The sequence below is a fragment of the Eriocheir sinensis genome, chromosome 57 (assembly GCF_024679095.1).
Source record: "Eriocheir sinensis breed Jianghai 21 chromosome 57, ASM2467909v1, whole genome shotgun sequence".
NCBI lineage: Eukaryota > Metazoa > Arthropoda > Malacostraca > Decapoda > Varunidae > Eriocheir > Eriocheir sinensis.
In genome coordinates this window covers 3247265-3269043 of record NC_066565.1, presented here as the reverse complement: position 1 = coordinate 3269043, position 21779 = coordinate 3247265, and the positions used below count along the sequence as shown (strand labels likewise).

At 42.0% G+C, this 21779-nt stretch overlaps 1 protein-coding gene across 2 annotated transcripts in view; it reads right to left on the bottom strand.

The window, feature by feature from the left end:
• Positions 1–17518, bottom strand: part of LOC126984598 (uncharacterized) — a 28991-nt gene extending 11473 nt beyond the window's left edge. The window contains exons 1-5 of one of the 2 annotated variants that reach the window (XM_050838353.1): positions 17034–17518; positions 11080–11168; positions 10404–10538; positions 5642–5701; positions 782–964 (exon numbers count right to left, since the gene is read on the bottom strand). In XM_050838353.1, coding sequence (XP_050694310.1) covers positions 782–964; positions 5642–5701; positions 10404–10538; positions 11080–11168; positions 17034–17112 — 546 coding nt within the window. In that variant the 5' untranslated portion in view covers positions 17113–17518. The remainder of the gene's footprint in view (positions 1–781; positions 965–5641; positions 5702–10403; positions 10539–11079; positions 11169–17033) is intronic. The other variant, XM_050838354.1, reaches the window with a different exon arrangement.
• Between the last annotated feature and the right edge of the window lie 4261 nt (positions 17519–21779).

Below are 21779 nucleotides of genomic sequence, written 5' to 3'. Positions count from 1 at the left end.
GGATGACAGGGAGAGTAGGAATGAGAATAAAGGAATATGTGGGATGGGAAAAGGATAGGGTGAGGATACTGGGGAAGGAGAGAGAGGAGAAAAGTGAAAAAGGAAAGACAGGGAAGGATAGGAAAGAACGACAGGGAGAGTAGGAATGAGAATAAAGGAATATGTGGGATGGGAAAAGGAGGATAGGGTGAGGATACAGGGGAAGGAGAGAGAGGAGAAAAGTGAATCATGTAAAAGGAAAGACAGGGAAGGATAGGAAAGAACGACAGGGAGAGTAGGAATGAGAATAAAGGAATATGTAGGATGGGAAAAGGAGGATAGGGTGAGGATATCCTTTCAATAAGATAAAACTAGACAGATTACAAGACCATAAACACACACACACACACAAACAAAAACAAATGCTCACTCACACACACACACACACACACACACACACAAATGCCACACTCCCTTACATAGCTATCCTTTCAATAAGATAAAACTAGACAGATTACAAGACCATAAACACACACACACACACACACACTCACACAAACAAAAACAAATGCTCATACACACATACACAAACATAAATAAACAGCAGCGAGTAGCGGGCTTTTTTTTTATTATTGTTTCCTTTTTTTTTTGTGTGCCCTTGAGCTGTCTCCTTTGTCGTAAAAAAAAAACTCACAAACCAAAACAAACACACACACACACACAAACGCTCACACACTCACACAAACCAAAACAAACGCTCACACACACACACACACACACACACAAACGGCACACTCCTTACATCCTCATCCTTCCACAGGCCCGGCTTGGCGAAGGACTCCAACAGGTCAGCACCACAAAGCAGCTTGATGGTGACAGTGTCGGTGGAGCCTGAGAGGTGCGTCAGCCAGGCCGTGCTGCCGTCCACGCGCTGTCGCTTCACCGTCGGGTCCACGTTGCCGTTCACCATCGAATCTATTAACTCCTGCAGCGGGAAGGATAGGGAAGGATAGGAAAGGGGGGCGGGGAGTGTGAGGTGGCGATGGATAATGGAATATGTATGATGGAAGAGGAGGTGGAGAGAGAGGGAAAACAAGGTGATGGATGTGATTATAAGAGGAAAAACAGATGAAAAAAGTAAATAAAGGATAGGAAAGGGGGGTGGGGAGTGTGTGGCAGCGATGAACAGTGGAATATGTAGGGTGGAAGAGGAGGTGGAGGAGGATTTCAGGGTGGAGAGAAAGGAAAACAAGGTGATGGATGTGATTATAAGGGAAAAAACAGATGAAAAAAGTGAATTAAAGGATAGGGAAGGATAGGAAAGGAGGGCAAGGATAGAATGAGGCAGCAATGAACAGTGGAATATGGAGGAGGATTTCAGGGTGGAGAGAAAGGAAAACAAGGTGATGGATGTGATTATAAGGGAAAAAACAGATGAAAAAAGTGAATTAAGGATAGAGAAGGATAGGAAAGGGGGGCAAGGATAGTGTGAGGCAGCAATGAACAGTGGAATATGGAGGAGGATTTCAGGGTGGAGAGAAAGGAAAACAAGGTGATGGATGTGATTATAAGGGAAAAAACAGATGAAAAAAGTGAATTAAGGATAGAGAAGGATAGGAAAAGAGGGCAGGGATAGTGTGAGGTGGCGATGAACAATGGAATATGGAGAAAAAGGATTTCAGGAGAGAAAGGAAACAAGGGGATGGATGTGAGAGGAAAAAAAGAGGAGAGATGTAGAAGGAGAGACAGAGAAGGATAGGAAAGAAAGACAGAGAGAGTAGGAATGAGAATAATGGAGTATGTTGGATAGAGAAAGGAGGATAGGGAGAGGAAGATGGGGATGGAGAGAGACGGGAAAGAGAGGAAAGATGTAGAAGGAGAGACAGAGAAGGATAGGAAAGAACGACGGGGAGAGTGAGAATGAGAATAATTGAAGACATAGGATAGAGAAAGGAGGATAGGGAGAGGAAAATGGGGGTGGATAGAGAGGGAAACAAAGAGGAAAGATGTAGAAGGAGAGACAGAGAAGGACAGGAAAAGAACGACGGGGAGAGTGAGAATGAGAATAATGAAATACATAGGATAGAGAAAGGAGGATAGGGAGAGGAAGATGGGGGTGGATAGAGGGAAAAAAGAGGAAAGATGTAGAGGGAGAGACAGAGAAGGATAGGAAAGAAAGACGGAGAGAGTAAGAATGAGAATAATGGAATAAGTGGGATAGAGAAAGGAGGATAGGGAGAGGAAGATGTGGTGGAGAGAGAGGGAAAAAAGAAAAAAAGGGGAGAGATGTAGAAGGAGAGACAGAGAAGGATAGGAAAGAACGACAAGGAGAGTAAGAATGAGAATAATGGAATAAGTGGGATAGATAAAGGAGGATAGGCAGAGGAAGATGGGGTGGATAGAGAGGGAAAAAAGAGGAGAGATGAAGAAGGAGAGACAGAGAAGGATAGGAAAAGAACGACAGGGAGAGTAAGAATGAGAATAATGGAGTATGTAGGATAGAGAAAGGAGGATAGGGAGAGGAAGATGGGGGTGGAGAGGAAAAAAAAGGTAGATGTGAAGTAGAAGATAAGAAGAAGAGGAGAGAGAGAGAGAGAGAGAGAGAGAGAGAGAGAGAGAGAGAGAGAGAGAGAGAGAGAGAGAGAGAGAGAGAGAGAGAGAGAGAGAGATAACGACCAATGATGTGATATGTTAGATAATGAAAATGGAAGAAGAGGAAAGGAAGATAAAAGATAAGAAAAGAAAGATATGGAAGGGAGATAGAAGAGGGAATGAGGATAATGTGATAGACAGGATAGAAGAAGGATAGGAGAGGATAGGAATGAAGAGATGGAGAGAAAGAAAAAAAGATAAAAGGTTTGAACAGAAAGACATGGAAGGAGAGAAAATGGAGATAGAAGAGGGGATGAGAATAATGTGATAGGTAGAAGAAGGATAGGAGAGGATAGGATAGAAGAGGTGGAGAGAAGGAAAAGAAAAAAAGATAATGTATAATCAGAAAGACATGGAAGGAGAGAAAATGGAGATAGAAGAGGGGATGAGAATAATGTGATAGGTAGGATAGAAGAAGAAGGATAGGAGAGGATAGGGATGAACGGATTGTGAGAAAACAGAAAGATGAATGAATGAGTGAATGAGTGAATGAGAATGAATGAGAATGAGAATGAATGAGAATGAATGAATACAAGAATGAGTGAATGAGAATGAATGAATGAGAATGAATGAGAATGAATGAATACAAGAATGAGTGAATGAGAATGAGTGAATGAGAATGAATGAGAATGAATGAATACAAGAATGAGTGAATGAGAATGAATGAGAATGAATGAATACAAGAATGAGTGAATGAGAATGAATGAGAATGAATGAATACAAGAATGAGTGAATGAGAATGAATGAATGAGAATGAATGAATACAAGAATGAGTGAATGAGAATGAATGAGAATGAATGAATACAAGAATGAGTGAATGAGAATGAATGAGAATGAATGAATACAAGAATGAGTGAATGAGAATGAATGAATGAAAATGAATGAATGAGAATGAGTGAATGAGGATGAGTGAATGAGAATGAATGAATGAAAGAATGAGTGAATGAGAATGAATGAATGAAAGAATGAGTGAATGAGAATGAATAAATACAAGAATGAGTGAATGAGAATGAATGAATACAAGAATGAGTGAATGAGAATGAATGAATGAATGAGAATGAGTGAATGAGAATGAGTGAATGATAATGAATGAATGAGAATGTGTGAATGAGAATGAATGAATGAGAATGGATGAATGAGTGAATGAGAATGAGTGAATGAGAATGAGTGAATGATAATGAATGAATGATAATGTGTGAATGGGAATGAATGAATGAGAATGAATGAATACAAGAATGAGTGACAACTGCATAATGAGTTTGAGGTTTGTTAGAGTGAATGTAAAATATTATATACAAAAAAAAGGCTTGTCATCACTTTACTATACACCAAAAAAAGTGTTAAGTATGTTGCATTAGTAGTGAGAATGACCTGTACAAAAATGATGATGATGATAATAAAAATAAATAACTGTGCCCTAGTGATGAAGATGATGGGGATGATGACAATGATAGTGGTGGTATAGTGATGGTTAAAGAAGGGCCAGTGTTGATGTGATTAGGAAGGGACAGTGGTGGTGGTGGTGATGACAGTATTATGATGGTGACGGCTGTGAATATTTACAACACCAACACACACAACACCCTAATATGTTTCTACGCTAAAACCAGAGGAAGGGAGAGAGGAGTTAAGACCACCATATGTTACAACACACACACACACACACACACACACACACACACACACACACACAGCCCCACCACCAGCGGCAAGGCGCGACAAATGAAACTTTGAGTGGAATAGAAAATATGCGAGGCCTTTAAGTTGCAAAACCCATAGTAGGAAAAACTATGTAAGTGGGAAAATGTATGGCAAGCTGACCTGCCACGGCCTGAAGAATGAACAGGAGGGAACCAACCACACACACACACACACACACACCACAGCAGAGAAGTAGAGGGATGTGCTTAGTATCACAGCAGCAGCATCACAGCATTGAGTATGATGCAGGCTGTTGGCATTATGCAAAAACCCCAGTTCGTGTCAAAGACCAATAAATTCATTGTTGTGAGAATTGAATTTGATACTTCCATAAAGAATTATAGTAATAGGCTTGACTGCATTTAGCAACCAAGTGAAAATATACAATAACAAAGATTTAAATGTAAATTTCATACATTTTATGATTAATACAGAAGCATCATCAGTGAGTGCGCCTGGACTGTGTTGGCATTATGAACGGCGTGAAGCTGCCCCCCCCAGCTGCCTCACACGTCCCTGGCGGCCACACCGTCGCCCTGACCGTGGTGCTCCAGTTCCCTGCGTGCACCACACTGCCAGTGTCTGGCACGAACACACATGCTTGTAGACATGAGAAGCTGGTGAGCCTTAAAGAAACAACCTGAGGTGGTGAAGCAATGCTATCAGGGTGACGGATAGACAGCCAGTGGGCTGTGAGGGCAGCGCAGAGGGTGTGTTACACCCCACGCGCAATGGTGCCGACAGGAGCAGGAAAGCATTGAGGCTGTGCTTCTGTACAATGCTCATAAAATGTGTTTGATAAGCTGTAAGTTTACTGGTGGTGGCAGCACAGCACACACACAGCAGTGACGTGAGTCTCAAGGAGGAACAGCAGAACTGTGCACACCAGGTGTGAGTGGCAGAGACTCCAGGCTGTGGGTCACACATCATTACAGTCATGCAACATGCTACCACACCACACCAACATGCACTTAACAGGTAAGTAACAAAACACCTGCAGGAGAGCAGGTCATACAAAGCCAGACAGGCAGGCAAGCAGTGCTGTGCATCATGTTGTCCCAGGCACAGCACAGCCAGCCCTCCAGACCACACTGACAGCTCTGGGCAGACAACACCACTTCTCCTCCCTCAGTGAGCCAGGTTAGGAGTTTATGGTCAAAAGGCATCACTTTGCTGAGGCTACTCTACATGTGGGAGGAGAGGCAGTACTAGACACGTGAGCCAAAGTGCAGCTGGAAGGCCGTGCATGCAATAATAAAAAGTTGAGTTAGTGATGATGGGTGTATGATGGGGGGTGGGGGGTGCCTACCCTTCCCCGGTGTTGTGATGTGTGTTTGGCGGCGGAGCGCAGGGTGGACTTAATTAAACTCTGTGAGGCGGAGGGATGGAGGGACAAGGAGAGGGGGAGGAGGAGAAGGATGGGAGGGGGGAGAGAGAGCAGTGGGAGGGATGGAGGGAGGGAGATAAAGAGGAGGCTTTGACTATTCCCTCTCCAGCTTTGCCTCTCACCTTTCTCTCTCTCTTTCTCTCCTCCTCCCCTTCCTCTCTCCTCCCGCCTCCTTTCAGCTTGTCATCCTGGGCACAGTAACAGCAGCATTCAGCTTAGTTCTTGCATTCGCCTTGAGCAAAACTGTCATTCCAAAGCTTTCATTCCAGTGGTAACAATATTCTTCACCATTGAGAGGATAAATATGGACAACAAGAGTGTAACAATGAGGAGCACCAGGGCTGTCTGTCTCTGTACTGGCCAAAGGGGAGTGTCCAGTTTGGGTCCACTCTGAACTGTGACACGGAGACGGGTGTGGAGAAGCCCTCAACAACCACAAGGCTGCTGGGGTTAATACATAGATGAGAAAGGAACTGAGGCATACAGGACACAAAGGACGACCTGACATTTGTATAGTTTTGAGCAAATCCAACCAGCCGAGTAGCGGGAAAAGTTTGGAAAGTTTCGTTCAGTCGGCGCAACATGTGGTCATATGCCGGAGAGGGACAGAAGGGAAAGGAATTATAAAAGGGAACAGACCCCAGGAGATGGGACACAACCTCTGATTAATACCTGGTACCCATTCACTCCTCGCTGGACAGGGGCATAGGGTACCGGAAAGCCGAGTAGCGGGCTTTTTTTTATTATTTTTTCCTTTTTTTGTGCCCTTGAGCTGTCTTCTTTGTTGTAAAAAAAAAAAATATGAACTCGGGGTAGGGCCTTGATGACCAGACGTGTTCCAACATGCACAGGCGGCCAGAGCACTACTGTCACCCTCTGTTGGGCCTCGTCAGTGCCATCATGGAGCCGCTCTCTGACGTGGCCCTGCATAGTGTGGCTGTGTGTGCAGTTTTTGTTTTACGCTCCACAACATACTTGGACCTTTTTTTTGTTGTTGTTTTGTTTTTTATGTCACAGCCTACTGCAGCTATTGCCTATTGCGTGTGAGTCAATAAAGTCATTCCAATGTTTTCCGTCCACCCAAATGTCAGAAATTTTACTGGACTCCACCCAAAATTGACCTCTCTTTTGGCTGCTCTTTACTTTTATCTTTTATAGGAGCGCGAGTAGCGACCTTTTTTTTTGTACTCTTTTTATTGCCCTTGAGCCGTGTCCTCTGATGTAAAAAAAAAAAAAAAAAAAAAAAGTCTGTGATGGATTGTTTTCATGGGTACCTCAAAGCCGTGCTGGCAGCGTCCGGCCATGCCTCACAGATTTTCATACACACACTGAATTTCCCCAGGCCGCTTCATGAGGCCGGGCCGGAGCAAATTCAGCCCCATGCATGCTCTGGCCCCATATAGCTCCGCCCACTGTAGGCCAGCCTGAGCGTGTGTGGCCAGCTGTACAAATACCCCAAAGGAACAGGTACGAGGGAGGTAAGTATAGGTTCTTTTACACAGGGGAGGCGGCAGTCAGGAGCAAAAAAGACAAATATGGAATAAAGCCACATTTTTAGCACTTTTCGTCAGTGGCTGGAATGTGAGGGCATGGAATGTGGACTGGATCCCTCTCACTGTGGCCTTGGAGGAGGAGTACACACCCTGGAGGTAGAATTGGTGGAGTCGACACGGCCCGCTAATCCCATTCGTTGAGGTGAAGCCGACGAACTGTCAAATTTACGGCCAAAAGATGGGGGTGGGCGAGCCTGGCCGAGCCCAATAAGAGGGAGCCTGACCTGACAACACCTGACACCTGGCCGTAAAAATGACAGCTCGGGCAGATTCACTTAACCCGGTAGCACCGACGGGCCAAATTTGTGGCTTTACTGTGTAGCACCGACGGGCCAAATTTGTGGCTTTACTGTGTAGCACCGACGGGCCAAATTTGTGGCTTTACTGTGTAGCAGCGATGGGCCAAATTTGTGGCTTTACTGTGTAGCAGCGACGGGCCAAATTTGTGGCTTTACTGTGTAGCAGCGACGGGCCAAATTTGTGGCTTTACCGTGTAGCAGCGACGGGCCAAATTTGTGGCTTTACCGTGTAGCAGCGACGGGCCAAATTTGTGGCTTTACTGTGTAGCGACGGGCCAAATTTGTGGCTTTACTGTGTAGCAGCGATGGGCCAAATTTGTGGCTTTACTGTGTAGCAGCGACGGGCCAAATTTGTGGCTTTACCATGTAGCAGCGATGGGCCAAATTTGTGGCTTTACTGTGTAGCAACGACGGGCCAAATTTGTGGCTTTACCGTGTAGCAGCGACGGGCCAAATTTGTGGCTTTACAGTGTAGCAGCGACGCAAATTGTGGCTTTACCGTAGCAGCGATGGGCCAAATTTGTGGCTTTACCGTAGCAGCGACAGACCAAATTGTGGCTTTACCGTGCAGCAGCGATGGGCCAAATTTGTGGCTTTACCGTGTAGCAGCGATGGGCCAAATTTGTGGCTTTACCGTGTAGCAGCGATGGGCCAAATTTGTGGCTTTACCATTGCAGCAACGATGGGCCAAATTTGTGGCTTTACCGTGTAGCAGCGACGGGCCAAATTTGTGGCTTTACTGTGTAGCAGCGACGGGCCAAATTTGTGGCTTTACCGTGTAGCAGTGACAGGCCAAATTTGTGGCTTTACCGTGTAGCAGCGACGGGCCAAATTTGTGGCTTTACCATGCATCAGCGATGGGCCAAATTTGTGGCTTTACCGTGTAGCAGCGACGGGCCAAATTTGTGGCTTTACCGTGCAGCAATGATGGGCCAAATTTGTGGCTTTACCGTGTAGCAGCGACGGGCCAAATTTGTGGCTTTACCGTGCAGCAATGATGGGCCAAATTTGTGGCTTTACTGTGTAGCAGCGACGGGCCAAATTTGTACCATGATAGAAACCCCCCAAAATAAATGATACATAATCTGATCACAAATGCTTTGATATATATTATAAAATGGTTTGTGTGAGGGGTGATTTTTTCTCATTTTTCTCGCTTGGACGGACCATTAAGAAACATGATCCCTGCTGCTACCGGGTTAATTGGGGTGATGTCGACTCCACCAATTCCACCTCCATGGTACACACCCTTAGCAAGCCCCTGAGACACCCTATACACAGCCCTTGTTACCCTTAGTGAGAAAGAGAGAGAGAGAGAGAGAGAGGGAGGAAGAGAGAATGAAAGAGTTTGATAATATATGACAATCTAAGGTACCTCATATATATTTCTCTCACACACACACACACATCCCACCTCCTACTACTACTACTACTACTACAATTACTACTACTGTCATCTATCACCTTTTTTCTTTACCAAGGCAAACTAAACCATGACTCCTCCATACTAACATTTCTCCACATAACTTTACTAACATTTCTCCACATAACTTAAAGAGCATGTAATTTTAGCTTCGGTTTCATGTCCCAACGAAAAAATAACAAAGTCCAGCCAACTCACAAGGCGCAAGGAAGCGAACTGAAGATAAGAAGCCGCCAAAACACTAATTTGCCAATGTTTTGTTCTATTCTGGGTTAAAAAGATGCTGTCGAGAGAGAGAGAGAGAGAGAGAGAGAGAGAGAGAGAGAGAGAGAGAGAGAGAGAGAGAGAGACCTGAACGTACCCACTAAATAAAGATAAATAACTATAAATAAACACCAATTTGGGTCTTGAGGCATACAAATAAGATAAGCAATGTGCAAAACTGTGCGTGTGTGTGTGTGTTCTGGCAAAGGTTCTAATTCCACCTCTCCACCTGGTCCTCTGTCTGGTGTTAGTGTACTCCATCCTGCTCCAGCAAAGGTTTTAATTCCACCTCTCCACCTGGTCCTCTGTCTGGTGTTAGTGTACTCCATCCTGCTCCAGCAAAGGGTCTAGTTTCATCTCTCCTTCCCTTCCTCCTTCCTTCCTCTCCCTCCCATCCTCTCTCAACCCTTATGCTTTCCCTTCCTCTCTCAACCATTACTCTCTCCCTCCCTTACTCCTTCCCTTCCTCTCTCAGCCCTTATGCATTTCCTTTCTCTCTCTCCCTTACTCCTTCCCGCCTCTCACCCCCATAGCCTCCCTCCATTCCCTCCCTTCACTCACCCCATGTGTTTCCTCATCTCACTCACCCCAGCAGACTGACCCACCCCTTCTCTCTCTCTCTCCTTCCCTCTGCAGATGTCTCCCTCTTTCTCTCTCTCTTCCTTCACCTATTCCATGTTTCCTTCCCCCACTCAGCCTGGCAGCACCCATTCTCTTACTGACCCATCCCTTCTCTCTCTCTCCCTTTCTCCCCTTCCCTCTGTAGATGTCTCCCCGTTTCTCTTCTTTTCTCTATTCCTTCCCTCATTCCACATTTTCTTCCACCCATTCACATACTAATCCACCTCTTCTCTCCCTTTCTCTCTCCCTCCCCCCTCCGTTCCTCCAGTACGTACCTCCCTTTTCTCTCTCTCCCTCTCTCTTTTCCTTCCATCCATTCACTTACTAATCCACCTCTTCTCTCCCTCTCTCTCTCCCTCCCCCCTCCGTTCCTCCAGTACATACCCCCATTTTCTCTCTTCTCTCCCTTCCTTCCCTTACCTCACCTTTTCTCTTCTCCACTTCTCACCTCCACTCTCTCTCTCTCTCTCTCTCTCTCTCTCTCTCACCCCCCTTCCCCCCAATGTCCCCGCCCCCCCACACACCTGGTGGTATTGCAGAACCTCCCGCGTGGGCGTCCATTCGTCCTGGTGTGTCTCCCACTCGCTGACGTGCACCCAGGCTGAGGAGTTGAGGGCCAGGCGCAGCATCTGAACCCGGTCCGTCGCGCTCACCAGACCCTGCGGAGGAAGGTGCTGTGGGGTGACTCTGTGGGCGTGGGTGTGATTCTGTATTTTTAATTTTGACGTCAATGGAAGCGGCTCGACAGGCAAAAACACAAGAAAAAAAATAATGGGTGCTAATACTGTGGGTGTGATTCTGTATTCTTAGTCTTGACGTCAACGGAAACAGCTTGAAAGGCAAAAAACACAAGAAAAAAAAAGAGGAGTTGAGGGCAAGGCGCAGCATCTGAACCTGGTCCGTCGCGCTCACCAGACCCTGCGGAGGAAGGTGCTGTGGGGTGACTGTGGGTGTGATTCTATATTTTTATTCTTGATGTCAACGGAAGCAGCTCGAAAGGCAAAACCACGAGAGAAAAAAAAGGGGGTGCTAATACTGTGGGTTTGGTTCTGTACTTTTGCATCAATGGGAGCAGCTTCAGGGCAAAAGGTGACTGTGGGTGTGGGTGTGATTCTGTATTTTTATGTGATGTAGGCTAATGATCTTCCTACTTCTACCTCTACTACCACTACTACTACTATTACTACTGCTGCTACTCACCTCCTTGCCATACTTGTCATGCACCGGGGACATCAGACCAGCCACAACATGGTAATTTGTCGTTCGATGAAGGAAGTCGCGCGCTATTTCTGAAACACGAAGGGAAACAATCACATTACGGGGAGTATACAAAATGACGGTAATGACAATAAAGGGAGCAATATTAGGTGTCTAGACTGTTGATTGATTGATTTATTGGAGCGTTAGTGGATGTGTGGTGTGTTTTGAAAGATATACAGGAGAGAGTGAGACAGAGAAGGTTATTGGGGCATTAGTGGATGTGTGGTGTGTTTTGAAAGATATACAGGAGAGAGTGAGACAGAGAAGGTTATTGGGGCATTAGTGGATGTGTGGTGTGTTTTGAAAGAGATACAGGAGAGGGTGAGACAGAGAAGGTTATTGGGGCAGTAGTGGATGTGTGTTGTGTTTTGAAAGATATACAGGAGAGAGTGAGACAGAGAAGGTTATTGGGGCAGTAGTGGATGTGTGTTGTGTTTTGAAAGATATACAGGAGAGAGTGAGACAGAGAAGGTAAGTCTAAACGCTGTAGAGAGTTACATCCTCGGACTTTCACCCTCTTTTCTGAATCCGCCCCCTGGATCGTCCTGAAGTGTTGGAGGGACAGGAGAAGCAGAGAGACTTGACAGAGAAGGTTCCAACGGTTCGGGTCATGTGAGAGGAGATGGATGGCGGAGGAAATGAAGGTGTCAGAAAGAAGACCAGCTGGAAGACCGAGGAGAACATAGAGAGGAACAGTGACACAAGACTTGGAGGTGTTAGAAATAGAGGAAGGATTAGCACAGAGAAGGTTGCAATGGTTGGGGCATTTGAGAAAGTTGGAAAGTTTCGTTTCTCCATAGTTGAATATATGGTGAGTAAAAGGTAAATATATGGTTAGTAAAAGCTAAATATATGGTGAATAAAAGCTGAATAAATGGTGAGTAAAAGCTGAATAAATGATTAATAAAAGCTGAATAAATGGTGAGTAAAAGCTAAATAAATGATTAATAAAAGCTGAATAAATGATGAATAAAAGCTGAATAAATGATGAATAAAAGCTGAATAAATGGTGAATAAAAGCTGAATAAATGGTGAATACAAGCTGAATAAATGGTGAATAAAAGCTGAATAAATGGTGAATAAAAGCTGAATAAATGGTGAATAAAAGCTGAATAAATGGTGAATAAAAGCTGAATAAATGGTGAATAAAAGCTGAATAAATGGTGAATAAAAGCTGAATAAATGGTGAATAAAAGCTGAATAAATGGTGAATAAAAGCTGAATAAATGGTGAATAAAAGCTGAATAAATGGTGAATACAAGCTGAATAAATGGTGAATACAAGCTGAATAAGTGGTGAATACAAGCTGAATAAATGGTGAATAAAAGCTGAATAAATGGTGAATGAAAGCTGAATAAATGGTGAATAAAAGCTGAATAAATGGTGAATAAAAGCTGGATAAATGGTGAATAAAAGCTAAATAAATGGTGTATAAAAGCTGAATAAATGGTGAATAAAAGCTGAATAAATGGTGAATAAAAGCTGAATAAATGATGAATAAAAGCTGAATGGTGAATAAAAGCTGAATATATGATGAATAAAAGCTGAATAAATGATGAATAAAAACTGAATAAATGATGAATAAAAGCTGAATAAATGGTGAATAAAAGGTGAATAAATGGTAAATAAAAGCTGAATAAATGGTGAATAAAAGCTGAATAAATGGTGAATAAAAGTGAATAAATGGTGAATAAAAGCTAGATAAATGATTAATAAAAGCTGAATAAATGATGAATAAAAGCTGAATAAATGGTGAATAAAAGCTGAATAAATGGTGAATAAAAGCTGGATAAATGGTGAATAAAAGCTGAATAAATGGTGAATAAAAGCTGGATAAATAGTGAATAAAAGCTGAATAAATGGTGAATATAAGCTGAATAAATGGTGAATAAAAGCTGAATAAATGGTGAATAAAAGCTGAATAAATGGTGAATAAAAGCTGAATAAATGGTGAATAAAAGCTGAATGTTGAATAAAAGCTGAATAAATGGTAAATAAAAGCTGAATGAATGGTGAATAAATGGCAAGTAAAACCTAAATAAATGGTGAGTAAAAGCTGAATAAATGGTGAATAAAAGCTGAATAAATGGTGAATAAAAGCTGAATAAATGGTGAATAAAAGCTGAATAAATGGTGAGTAAAAGCTGAATAAATGGTGAATAAAAGCTAAATAAATGGTGAATAAAAGCTGAATAAATGGTGAATAAAAGCTGAATAAATGGTGAGTAAAAGCTGAATAAATGGTGAATAAAAGCTGAATAAATGGTGAATAAAAGCTGAATAAATGGTGAGTAAAAGCTGAATAAATGGTGAATAAAAGCTGAATAAATGGTGAATAAAAGCTAAATAAATGGTGAGTAAAAGCTGAATAAATGGTGAATAAAAGTTGAATAAATGGTAAATAAAAGCTGAATAAATGGTGAATAAAAGCTGAATAAATGGTGAATAAAAGCTGAATGAATGGTGAATAAATGGCAAGTAAAAGCTGAATAAATGGTGAGTAAAAGCTGAATAAATGGTGAATAAAAGCTGAATAAATGGTGAATAAAAGCTGAATAAATGGTCCATAAATGCTGAGTAAATAGTGAATACATTACTAATTTCAACACAAAACCAACAACAACAACAATAAATCAGTCACGAGTGCAAGAAACATTCCTGGTTATAAAGGAAAATATAGAAGTTGAACAAGACTGGACACTCCAAGCTATAACATTAACACCAGTAAAAAAGAAGACTCAGAGTAGCAATAAAGAGAGATATAACAAAACTAAATAAATGGGGTCACACACAGAAATGGGTTACTATCTTTGCAGTGATGGAGTGAATGTTTAAAATGGAGCACTGCTATGGCGGCCGACTGGGGCTCGAAACCTCATCAACAGTAAACGGTAAATTCTTAGCTACATTAGTGGTGTTAGATTAGAATTTCAGTGACAATAAATTAACCCGGTAGCAGCGGGGATCATGTTTCTTAATGGTCCCTCCAAGCGAGAAAAATGAGTAAAAATCTCCCCTCACACAAACCATTTCATAATATATATCAAAGCATTTGTGATCAGATTATGTATCATCTATTTTGGGGGGTTTATATCATGGCACAAATTTGGCCTGTCGCTGCTACATGGTTAAGCCACAAATTTGGCCCGTCGCTGCTACCGGGTTAAGATGAAGTTTTGTTAATTTATGAATATTTATTAACTAATTACGCGACAAGTAGTTACAATTATGAGCGGTGATGGGTTGGCATTTCACTGGTAATAGGCTATGGTAATATTTCAGTGGTGACGGGCTACTATATCAGTTACTATTTTCGCAGTATGAGGTTACCATTCTAAGTAGTGATGGGCGACAATTTTAGTAGCGACAGATTCAACAATCCATTATTTTAAAGCCGCGTTAGGTTAATCTATAAATAAATCTTCACTATTTTAATACTAATAGGTTAAAATTTTAGCGACAATAGGTTAACATTTTATCGGCGTAAGGTTACCAATATATCAGCGAAAGGTATACCATTTCAACAATGATAGGTTAGTTTCATTGGTGATATATTGAGGACAGTTTTGTATTTTGATATTGATAGGTTAGGGTTTTACTGGTGATGGGTTAGTTTTCTATTGGCGCTAGGTTACTATTTTGACAATAGGTTATGGTTTTACTGGTGATAGGTGAGTTTTATATTGGCGCTAGGTTACTATTTTGACAACGATAGGTTAGGGTTTTACTGGTGATAGGTTACTATTTTGACAACGATAGGTTAGGGTTTTACTGGTGATGGGTTAGTTTTCTATTGGCGCTAGGTTACTATTTTGACAACGATAGGTTAGGGTTTTACTGGTGATAGGTTAGTTTTATATTGGCGCTAGGTTACTATTTCAACAATGATAGGTTAGGGTTTTACTGGTGATAGGTTAGTTTTATATTGGTGCTAGGTTACTATTTAAACAACGATAGGTTAGGGTTTTACTGGTGATAGGTTAGTTTTATATTGGCGCTAGGTTACTATTTAAACAACGATAGGTTAGGGTTTTACTGGTGATAGGTTAGTTTTATATTGGTGCTAGGTTACTATTTAAACAACGATAGGTTAGGGTTTTACTTGTGATAGGTGAGTTTTATATTGGCGCTAGGTTACTATTTAAACAACGATAGGTTAGGGTTTTACTGGTGATAGGTTAGTTTTCTATTGGCGCTAGGTTACTATTTAAACAACGATAGGTTAGGGTTTTACTGGTGATAGGTTAGTTTTATATTGGTGCTAGGTTACTATTTAAACAACGATAGGTTAGGGTTTTACTGGTGATAGGTTAGTTTTATATTGGCGCTAGGTTACTATTTAAACAATGATAGGTTAGGGTTTTACTGGTGATAGGTTAGTTTTATATTGGTGCTAGGTTACTATTTAAACAATGATAGGTTAGGGTTTTACTGGTGATAGGTTAGTTTTATATTGGTGTTAGGTTACTATTTTGACAACGATAGGTTAGGGTTTTTGCTGTGATAGGTTAGTTTTATATTGGTGCTAGGTTACTATTTTGACAACGATAGGTTAGGGTTTTTGCTGTGATAGGTTAGTTTTATATTGGTGTTAGGTTACTATTTTGACAACGATAGGTTAGGGTTTTTGCTGTGATAGGTTAGTTTTATATTGGTGCTAGGTTACTATTTTGATAACGATAGGTTAGGGTTTTTGCTGTGATAGGTTAGTTTTATATTGGTGCTAGGTTACTATTTTGATAACGATAGGTTAGGGTTTTTGCTGTGATGGGTTAGTTTTATATTGGTGTTAGGTTACTATTTTGATAACGATAGGTTAGGGTTTTTGCTGTGATAGGTTAGTTTTATATTGGTGTTAGGTTACTATTTTGATAACGATAGGTTAGGGTTTTTGCTGTGATAGGTTAGTTTTATATTGGTGTTAGGTTACTATTTTGATAACGATAGGTTAGGGTTTTTGCTGTGATAGGTTAGTTTTATATTGGTGTTAGGTTACTATTTTGATAACGATAGGTTAGGGTTTTTGCTGTGATAGGTTAGTTTTATATTGGTGTTAGGTTACTATTTTGATAACGATAGGTTAGGGTTTTACTGGTGATAGGTTAGTTTTCTATTGGCACTAGGTTACTATTTCAACAACGATAGGTTAGGGTTTTACTGGTGATAGGTTAGTTTTATATTGGCGCCAGGTTACTATTTTGACAACGATAGGTTAGGGGTTTTACTGGTGATAGGTTAGATTGGGTTATTGTACTGCCGATCGGTTACTATTTCAACGGCGACATCAATATTTACTAGTGCTAGGTTACTATTTTCACAGCGATATATTACTATTTTGATGTTTGCCGTCGAAAGGTTAGTATTTCAGCGGGAACATTATTATTATTTGCCAGAGCTAGGTTACTATTTTAGCGGCGAAGGATTAAATAGGAAGAGGATGAAATTGTGGCATGTAGAGGAAGAAAGGGAGGGAGGAAGGGAGAAGAAGGAAGGAAGAGGAAGAAGGAAAGGAAGGAAGAGAAAATACAAGACAGAATATGAAGGAAGGAAGGATGAGAGGAAGGAAGGAAGGGAGAGAAAATACGAGAGAATATGAAGGAAGGAAGGAAGGAGGGATGAGAGGAAGGAAGGGAGAGAAAATACAAGACAGAATATGAAGGAAGGAAGGATGAGAGGAAGGAAGGAAAGGAAGGAAGAGAAAATACAAGACAGAATATGAAGGAAGGAGGGAGGGAAGGAGGGAAGGAAGGAATGGGAGGAAAGAGGAAAGGACAAACCAGAGAGAGAGAGAGAGAGAGAGAGAGAGAGAGAGAGAGAGAGAGAGAGACACACACACACACACACACACACACACACACACCCTTCCCTCCCTCCCTCCCCACCCCAATACTCACCAAACATCCTGAGGTGCATATTCGTGGGGGGGTTGAAGGATCCACAGGCCAGTAGGACCACTCTATGCGACCCCGTCATGGTGGGGGGGCGGGGGAGGGTGGGGTCAAGGTCACACAAGAGGGAGGGAGGGAGGAGGGGGAAGGGGGGGTGGTCACTGCACGGTTTCCTCACTCCACCGCTACTGGTTTGGGTGCCCAGGGGGAGGCTCCGTACATCCCGGCACCCCCTAGTTCCCCTGAGGCTCTCCTGCCCACCCCCAGACGCGCTCACGTGACCCAGCCTCCGTCCTGACCTCGCCTGACCTCACTGCAGCTACCTCTGACGTCACGCGGGCGGAGACGAGCCTAAAATATCACACTTCTCCCCCTCTCACTGCACTTTATCTCCATTTTTCCTCTGTTTTATCTCCTTTTTTATCCGTTTTCTCACTCCCTGTTATTTGTTATGTGTGTTTCTGCCTCTTTCCGGGTGTATTTTCTGTGTGTGCATTGTAGCAGACGACACGGGAAGGTTATGGATGTTCAAGTTAATGTAGTTTATCCTTTGTTTCTCCTTCTTTTCCCTCCTTATTTATCTCTTTCTTCCTTTTTTGTTATTTATTATCTATGTTTTTTCCTCTCTAAGTGTGTATGATGTATATATGCACTGTAGCAGACGACACGGGAAGGTTATAGATGTTCAAATTTATATAGTTTACCATTTATCATCCCTCCCTTTCACCCTCTGTCTTTATTTCCTATCTTTATGTATCTCGTTTATCCTCTATGTCTATCTCTTTTCATCTCTATATTAAATAATTGTACATTCTAGCAGACGACAGAAGGTTATGGTTTAAATTTATGCAGTTACCCTTTATTTCTCCTCCTTTTCCCCCTTTATCTTTATTTCCTATCTTTATGTGGCTTATTTATCCTCCATGTCTAACTCTTTTCACCTCTGTGTTAAATAATTGTACATTGTAGCAGACGACAGAAGGTTATGGTTCAAATTTATGCAGTTATCCTTTATTTCCACTCCTTTTCCCCCTCTGTCTTTATTTTCTATATTTATGTGGCTTATTTATCCTCAATGTCTATCTCTCTTCATCTCTGTATTAAATAACTATGTATTCTAGCAGACGACAGAAGGTTATGGATCAAATTTACGTAGTTTGCCCTTTATTTCTCCTCCTTTTCCCCCTTTATCTGTATTTCCTATCTTTATGTGGCTTATTTATCCTCAATGTCTATCTCTCTTCATCTCTGTATTAAATAACTATGTATTGTAGCAGACGACAGAAGGTTATGGATCAAATTTACGTAGTTTGCCCTTTATTTCTCCTCCTTTTCCCCCTTTATCTTTATTTCCTATCTTTATGTGGCTTATTTATCCTCTATGTCTATCTCTCTTCATCTCTGTATTAAATAACTATGTATTCTAGCAGACGACAGAAGGTTATGGATCAAATTTACGTAGTTTGCCCTTTATTTCTCCTCCTTTTCCCCCTTTTTCTTTATTTCCTACCTCTATGTGACTTATTTATTCTATATGTTTATCTCTCTTCATCTCTGTATTAAATAACTATGTATTGTAGCAGACGACAGAAGGTTATGGATCAAATTTACGTAGTTTGCCCTTTATTTCTCCTCCTTTTCCCCCTTTACCTGTATTTCCTATCTTTATGTGGCTTATTTATCCTCAATGTCTATCTCTCTTCATCTCTGTATTAAATAACTATATGTATTGTAGCAGACGACAGAAGGTTATGGATCAAATTTACGTAGTTTGCCCTTTATTTCTCCTCCTTTTCCCCCTTTATCTTTATTTCCTACCTCTATGTGACTTATTTGTTCTATATGTTTATCTCTCTTCATCTCTGTATTAAATAACTATATGTATTCTAGCAGACGACAGAAGGTTATTGCTCAAATCTATGCAGTTACCCTTTATTTCCATTCCTTTTTTTCCTTCTGTCTTTATTTCCTATCTATATGTGGCTTATTTATCCTCTATGTCTATCTCTCTTCATCTCTGTATTAAATAACTATGTATTCTAGCAGACGACAGAAGATTATTGCTCAAATCTATGCAGTTACCCTTTATTTCCATTCCTTTTTTTCCTTCTGTCTTTATTTCCTATCTATATGTGGCTGATTTATCCTCAATGTCTGCCTCTTTTCACCTCTGTGTTAAATAATTGTTCATCCCAGCAGACGACGAGGGAAGGTTATGGATTTGAGTTCCTTTTCCCTTTTTCCAGCCTCCTTCTCCCTCTACACCTTTATCTAATGTCTCTATCTCGCTTATTCATCATGTCGGTGGGTCTTTCTCTGTTCGTATATTAATTAAAAACGTATTTCTTATAGCAGACGACATGGGCGTGATTATAATGGGCAGTGGATGTATATAATTAAATTTTCTGCGGGATTTTAGCTTTTCATTTCAGTATCATATTCGTTTGACGTCAGAAAGAGGACAAATTTCGCTCTCCCTATAATTAAATACCCTGTTTCTTGTTTTAACCCTAAATACTTTTCATACATTCTCCCTTGCCCGATATTATGCTGATAAGGCGGGTCGTTAAGGAAGCAATTATCATTTTAAAGTAATGAGGTCTCGCCAAGCCCTGAAAACCATTAATTACCGCTATCAAAGACCCAATAATAGCCTCGCCAACACGCGTTTTGCATTATCTATTAAAAAACATCGTGGTGGGAAAGCAAATAATAAAAAAACCCATCAGACAAACAACAACAGCCATAATGGAACATCTTGAGAACCAATGTCGAGATGAAAAAAAAAAGTCACCGGTTAAAAATAGCTCTCGAGAGGGAAACAAATCACATTCTGGACAACTAAGGGCTTTAAAAATTAGCGTAATGGCAGAATAGGAGTGTATTTATGCATGGAAAAGGACAGAGGAGAGGAGAGGGACTACAAGATCTCTGTTGCCTGAGGAGTAAGGAGAGAGGAGAGAGTGAGAGAGAGAGAGGGAGGGAGAGGTGCCCCAAGCCTGTGAAAATTGGTCCCCGCCCCCGAAACTGTATTGATCTCTCTCTCTCTCTCTCTCTCTCTCTCTCTCTCTCTCTCTCTCTCTGCGGTGTTAGCCTTTAGAATACAAATGAAAAGGTGATGTAATTCTTTATATATGTATATAAAAAAAAACCGCATTGCAAAATCTCTCTCTCTCTCTCTCTCTCTCTCTCTCTCTCTCTCTCTCTCTCTCTCTCTCTCTCTCAAAATAAACACTTAGATGTATGTTTTCTCTCCCAAACGTACCCAAGCACTTCGACCCTCCTCCTCTTCTCCTCTTCTCCTTCTTATTATTCCTCCTCCTCCTCTTCCTCCTCCCCCTCTCCTTCAGTTCCCTTACTCACAGGTATTGCGTCTTAATTGGTCCCTAAACACCTTTACTATGCCTTTGGAAGCGTGTTTTTTTTTATCACTACCATTACCTTTACCTTCTGTACCACCTCGGCCCGATACGTTATGTTTTCAGTGTGTTGGCTTGTCATTTAGCAGGATATTACTCCGAGACTATCCCACCGAATGTCATGAAACTTGGTGGAAAGGTGCATCGTATTATTTCAATAGTAGCTACGCCAAAACTATCCGACCGATTGTCATGGAACTTGGTGGAAAGATGCATCGTAGCCTAAGGAAGAACCCGTTAAAGTTTGGAAGGTATTCGACAAAAACTGACCGAATGGTTTGTCTTTTATCAGTATTAAGCCGAAACTATCCAACCGATTATCATGAAATTAGGTGGAAAGGTGCATTGCGGGCCAAGAAATCAATCAATCAATTAATGGGGATATACGCCAGGGGGCGCGTCGCCTCACCCACCCTACGACGCCAAGTCTGGGTGGTCCCGCCGGGCGAGTCTTCATACAGGCCCCCTTCCCCTCCTGAGTACCTCCTGGCAGAATCTATCGACTTGCTCAAGCCACAAACTCCGTGGGTGTCCCCTTGGCCTCCTCCACTCAGGATTCTCTCCGATGAGCAGGATCAGCTTCAGGGTAATGTGCCACATCACGCAGTGATGAGATTCAGCCGGTTCGCACCGGTTCGCAAGAACCTGTACTTGGAATTTCTTTAATCCCGAAAACCGGTTGTTACTGTTCTCTTAAATCAGGGGTTCTCAATTTTTTCCCCATGAACACCTTTTACTTATAACTTATTTTGGTAAACCCCTCATAGAGAGAGCCTGTTCTTAAAAAAATTGAATCCCACCACTGGCCATGTGCCCGTATATCCGGAGTTGGCGTTAACGGCCGGAGTAAAGGTAATATATGCCGAATCAGTCTCACGGAGTAGTCGCCGGTTTGACACAGTCATTCCAGCGATATCCCATGATTCTGCGTAGACATTTATTACCAAAGGCATCAATCCGCCTCCATGGGTGATCTCAATGCTAGATGTAAAGACCTTGGTAGCCATCAGACCTCAAATGTGAATGGTATTAGATGGAAGGCGCTTCTTGACTCTACTGATGCAATTATGCTTACAGGTGATAGTGTCCCGACTCACGTGCAGGGTGGTAGACTCGATTATGTGGCTCCTATCAACATGCCTCTGCCCTCTGCTAGCACTGTCCTCCTTCATTATCTTCTCAGTGATCATTTCGCTTTGGAGACGACCCTCCCCATTGTCTCGGCTCCTTTTGTTCGGAGACGAAGGCTCAGTGTACCTCTGGCACAAGTGCCTCATCTTGTCACCCGGGTCAGTGCCTGGTATGCTGACACACAGGGCACCTTTCCTGATGC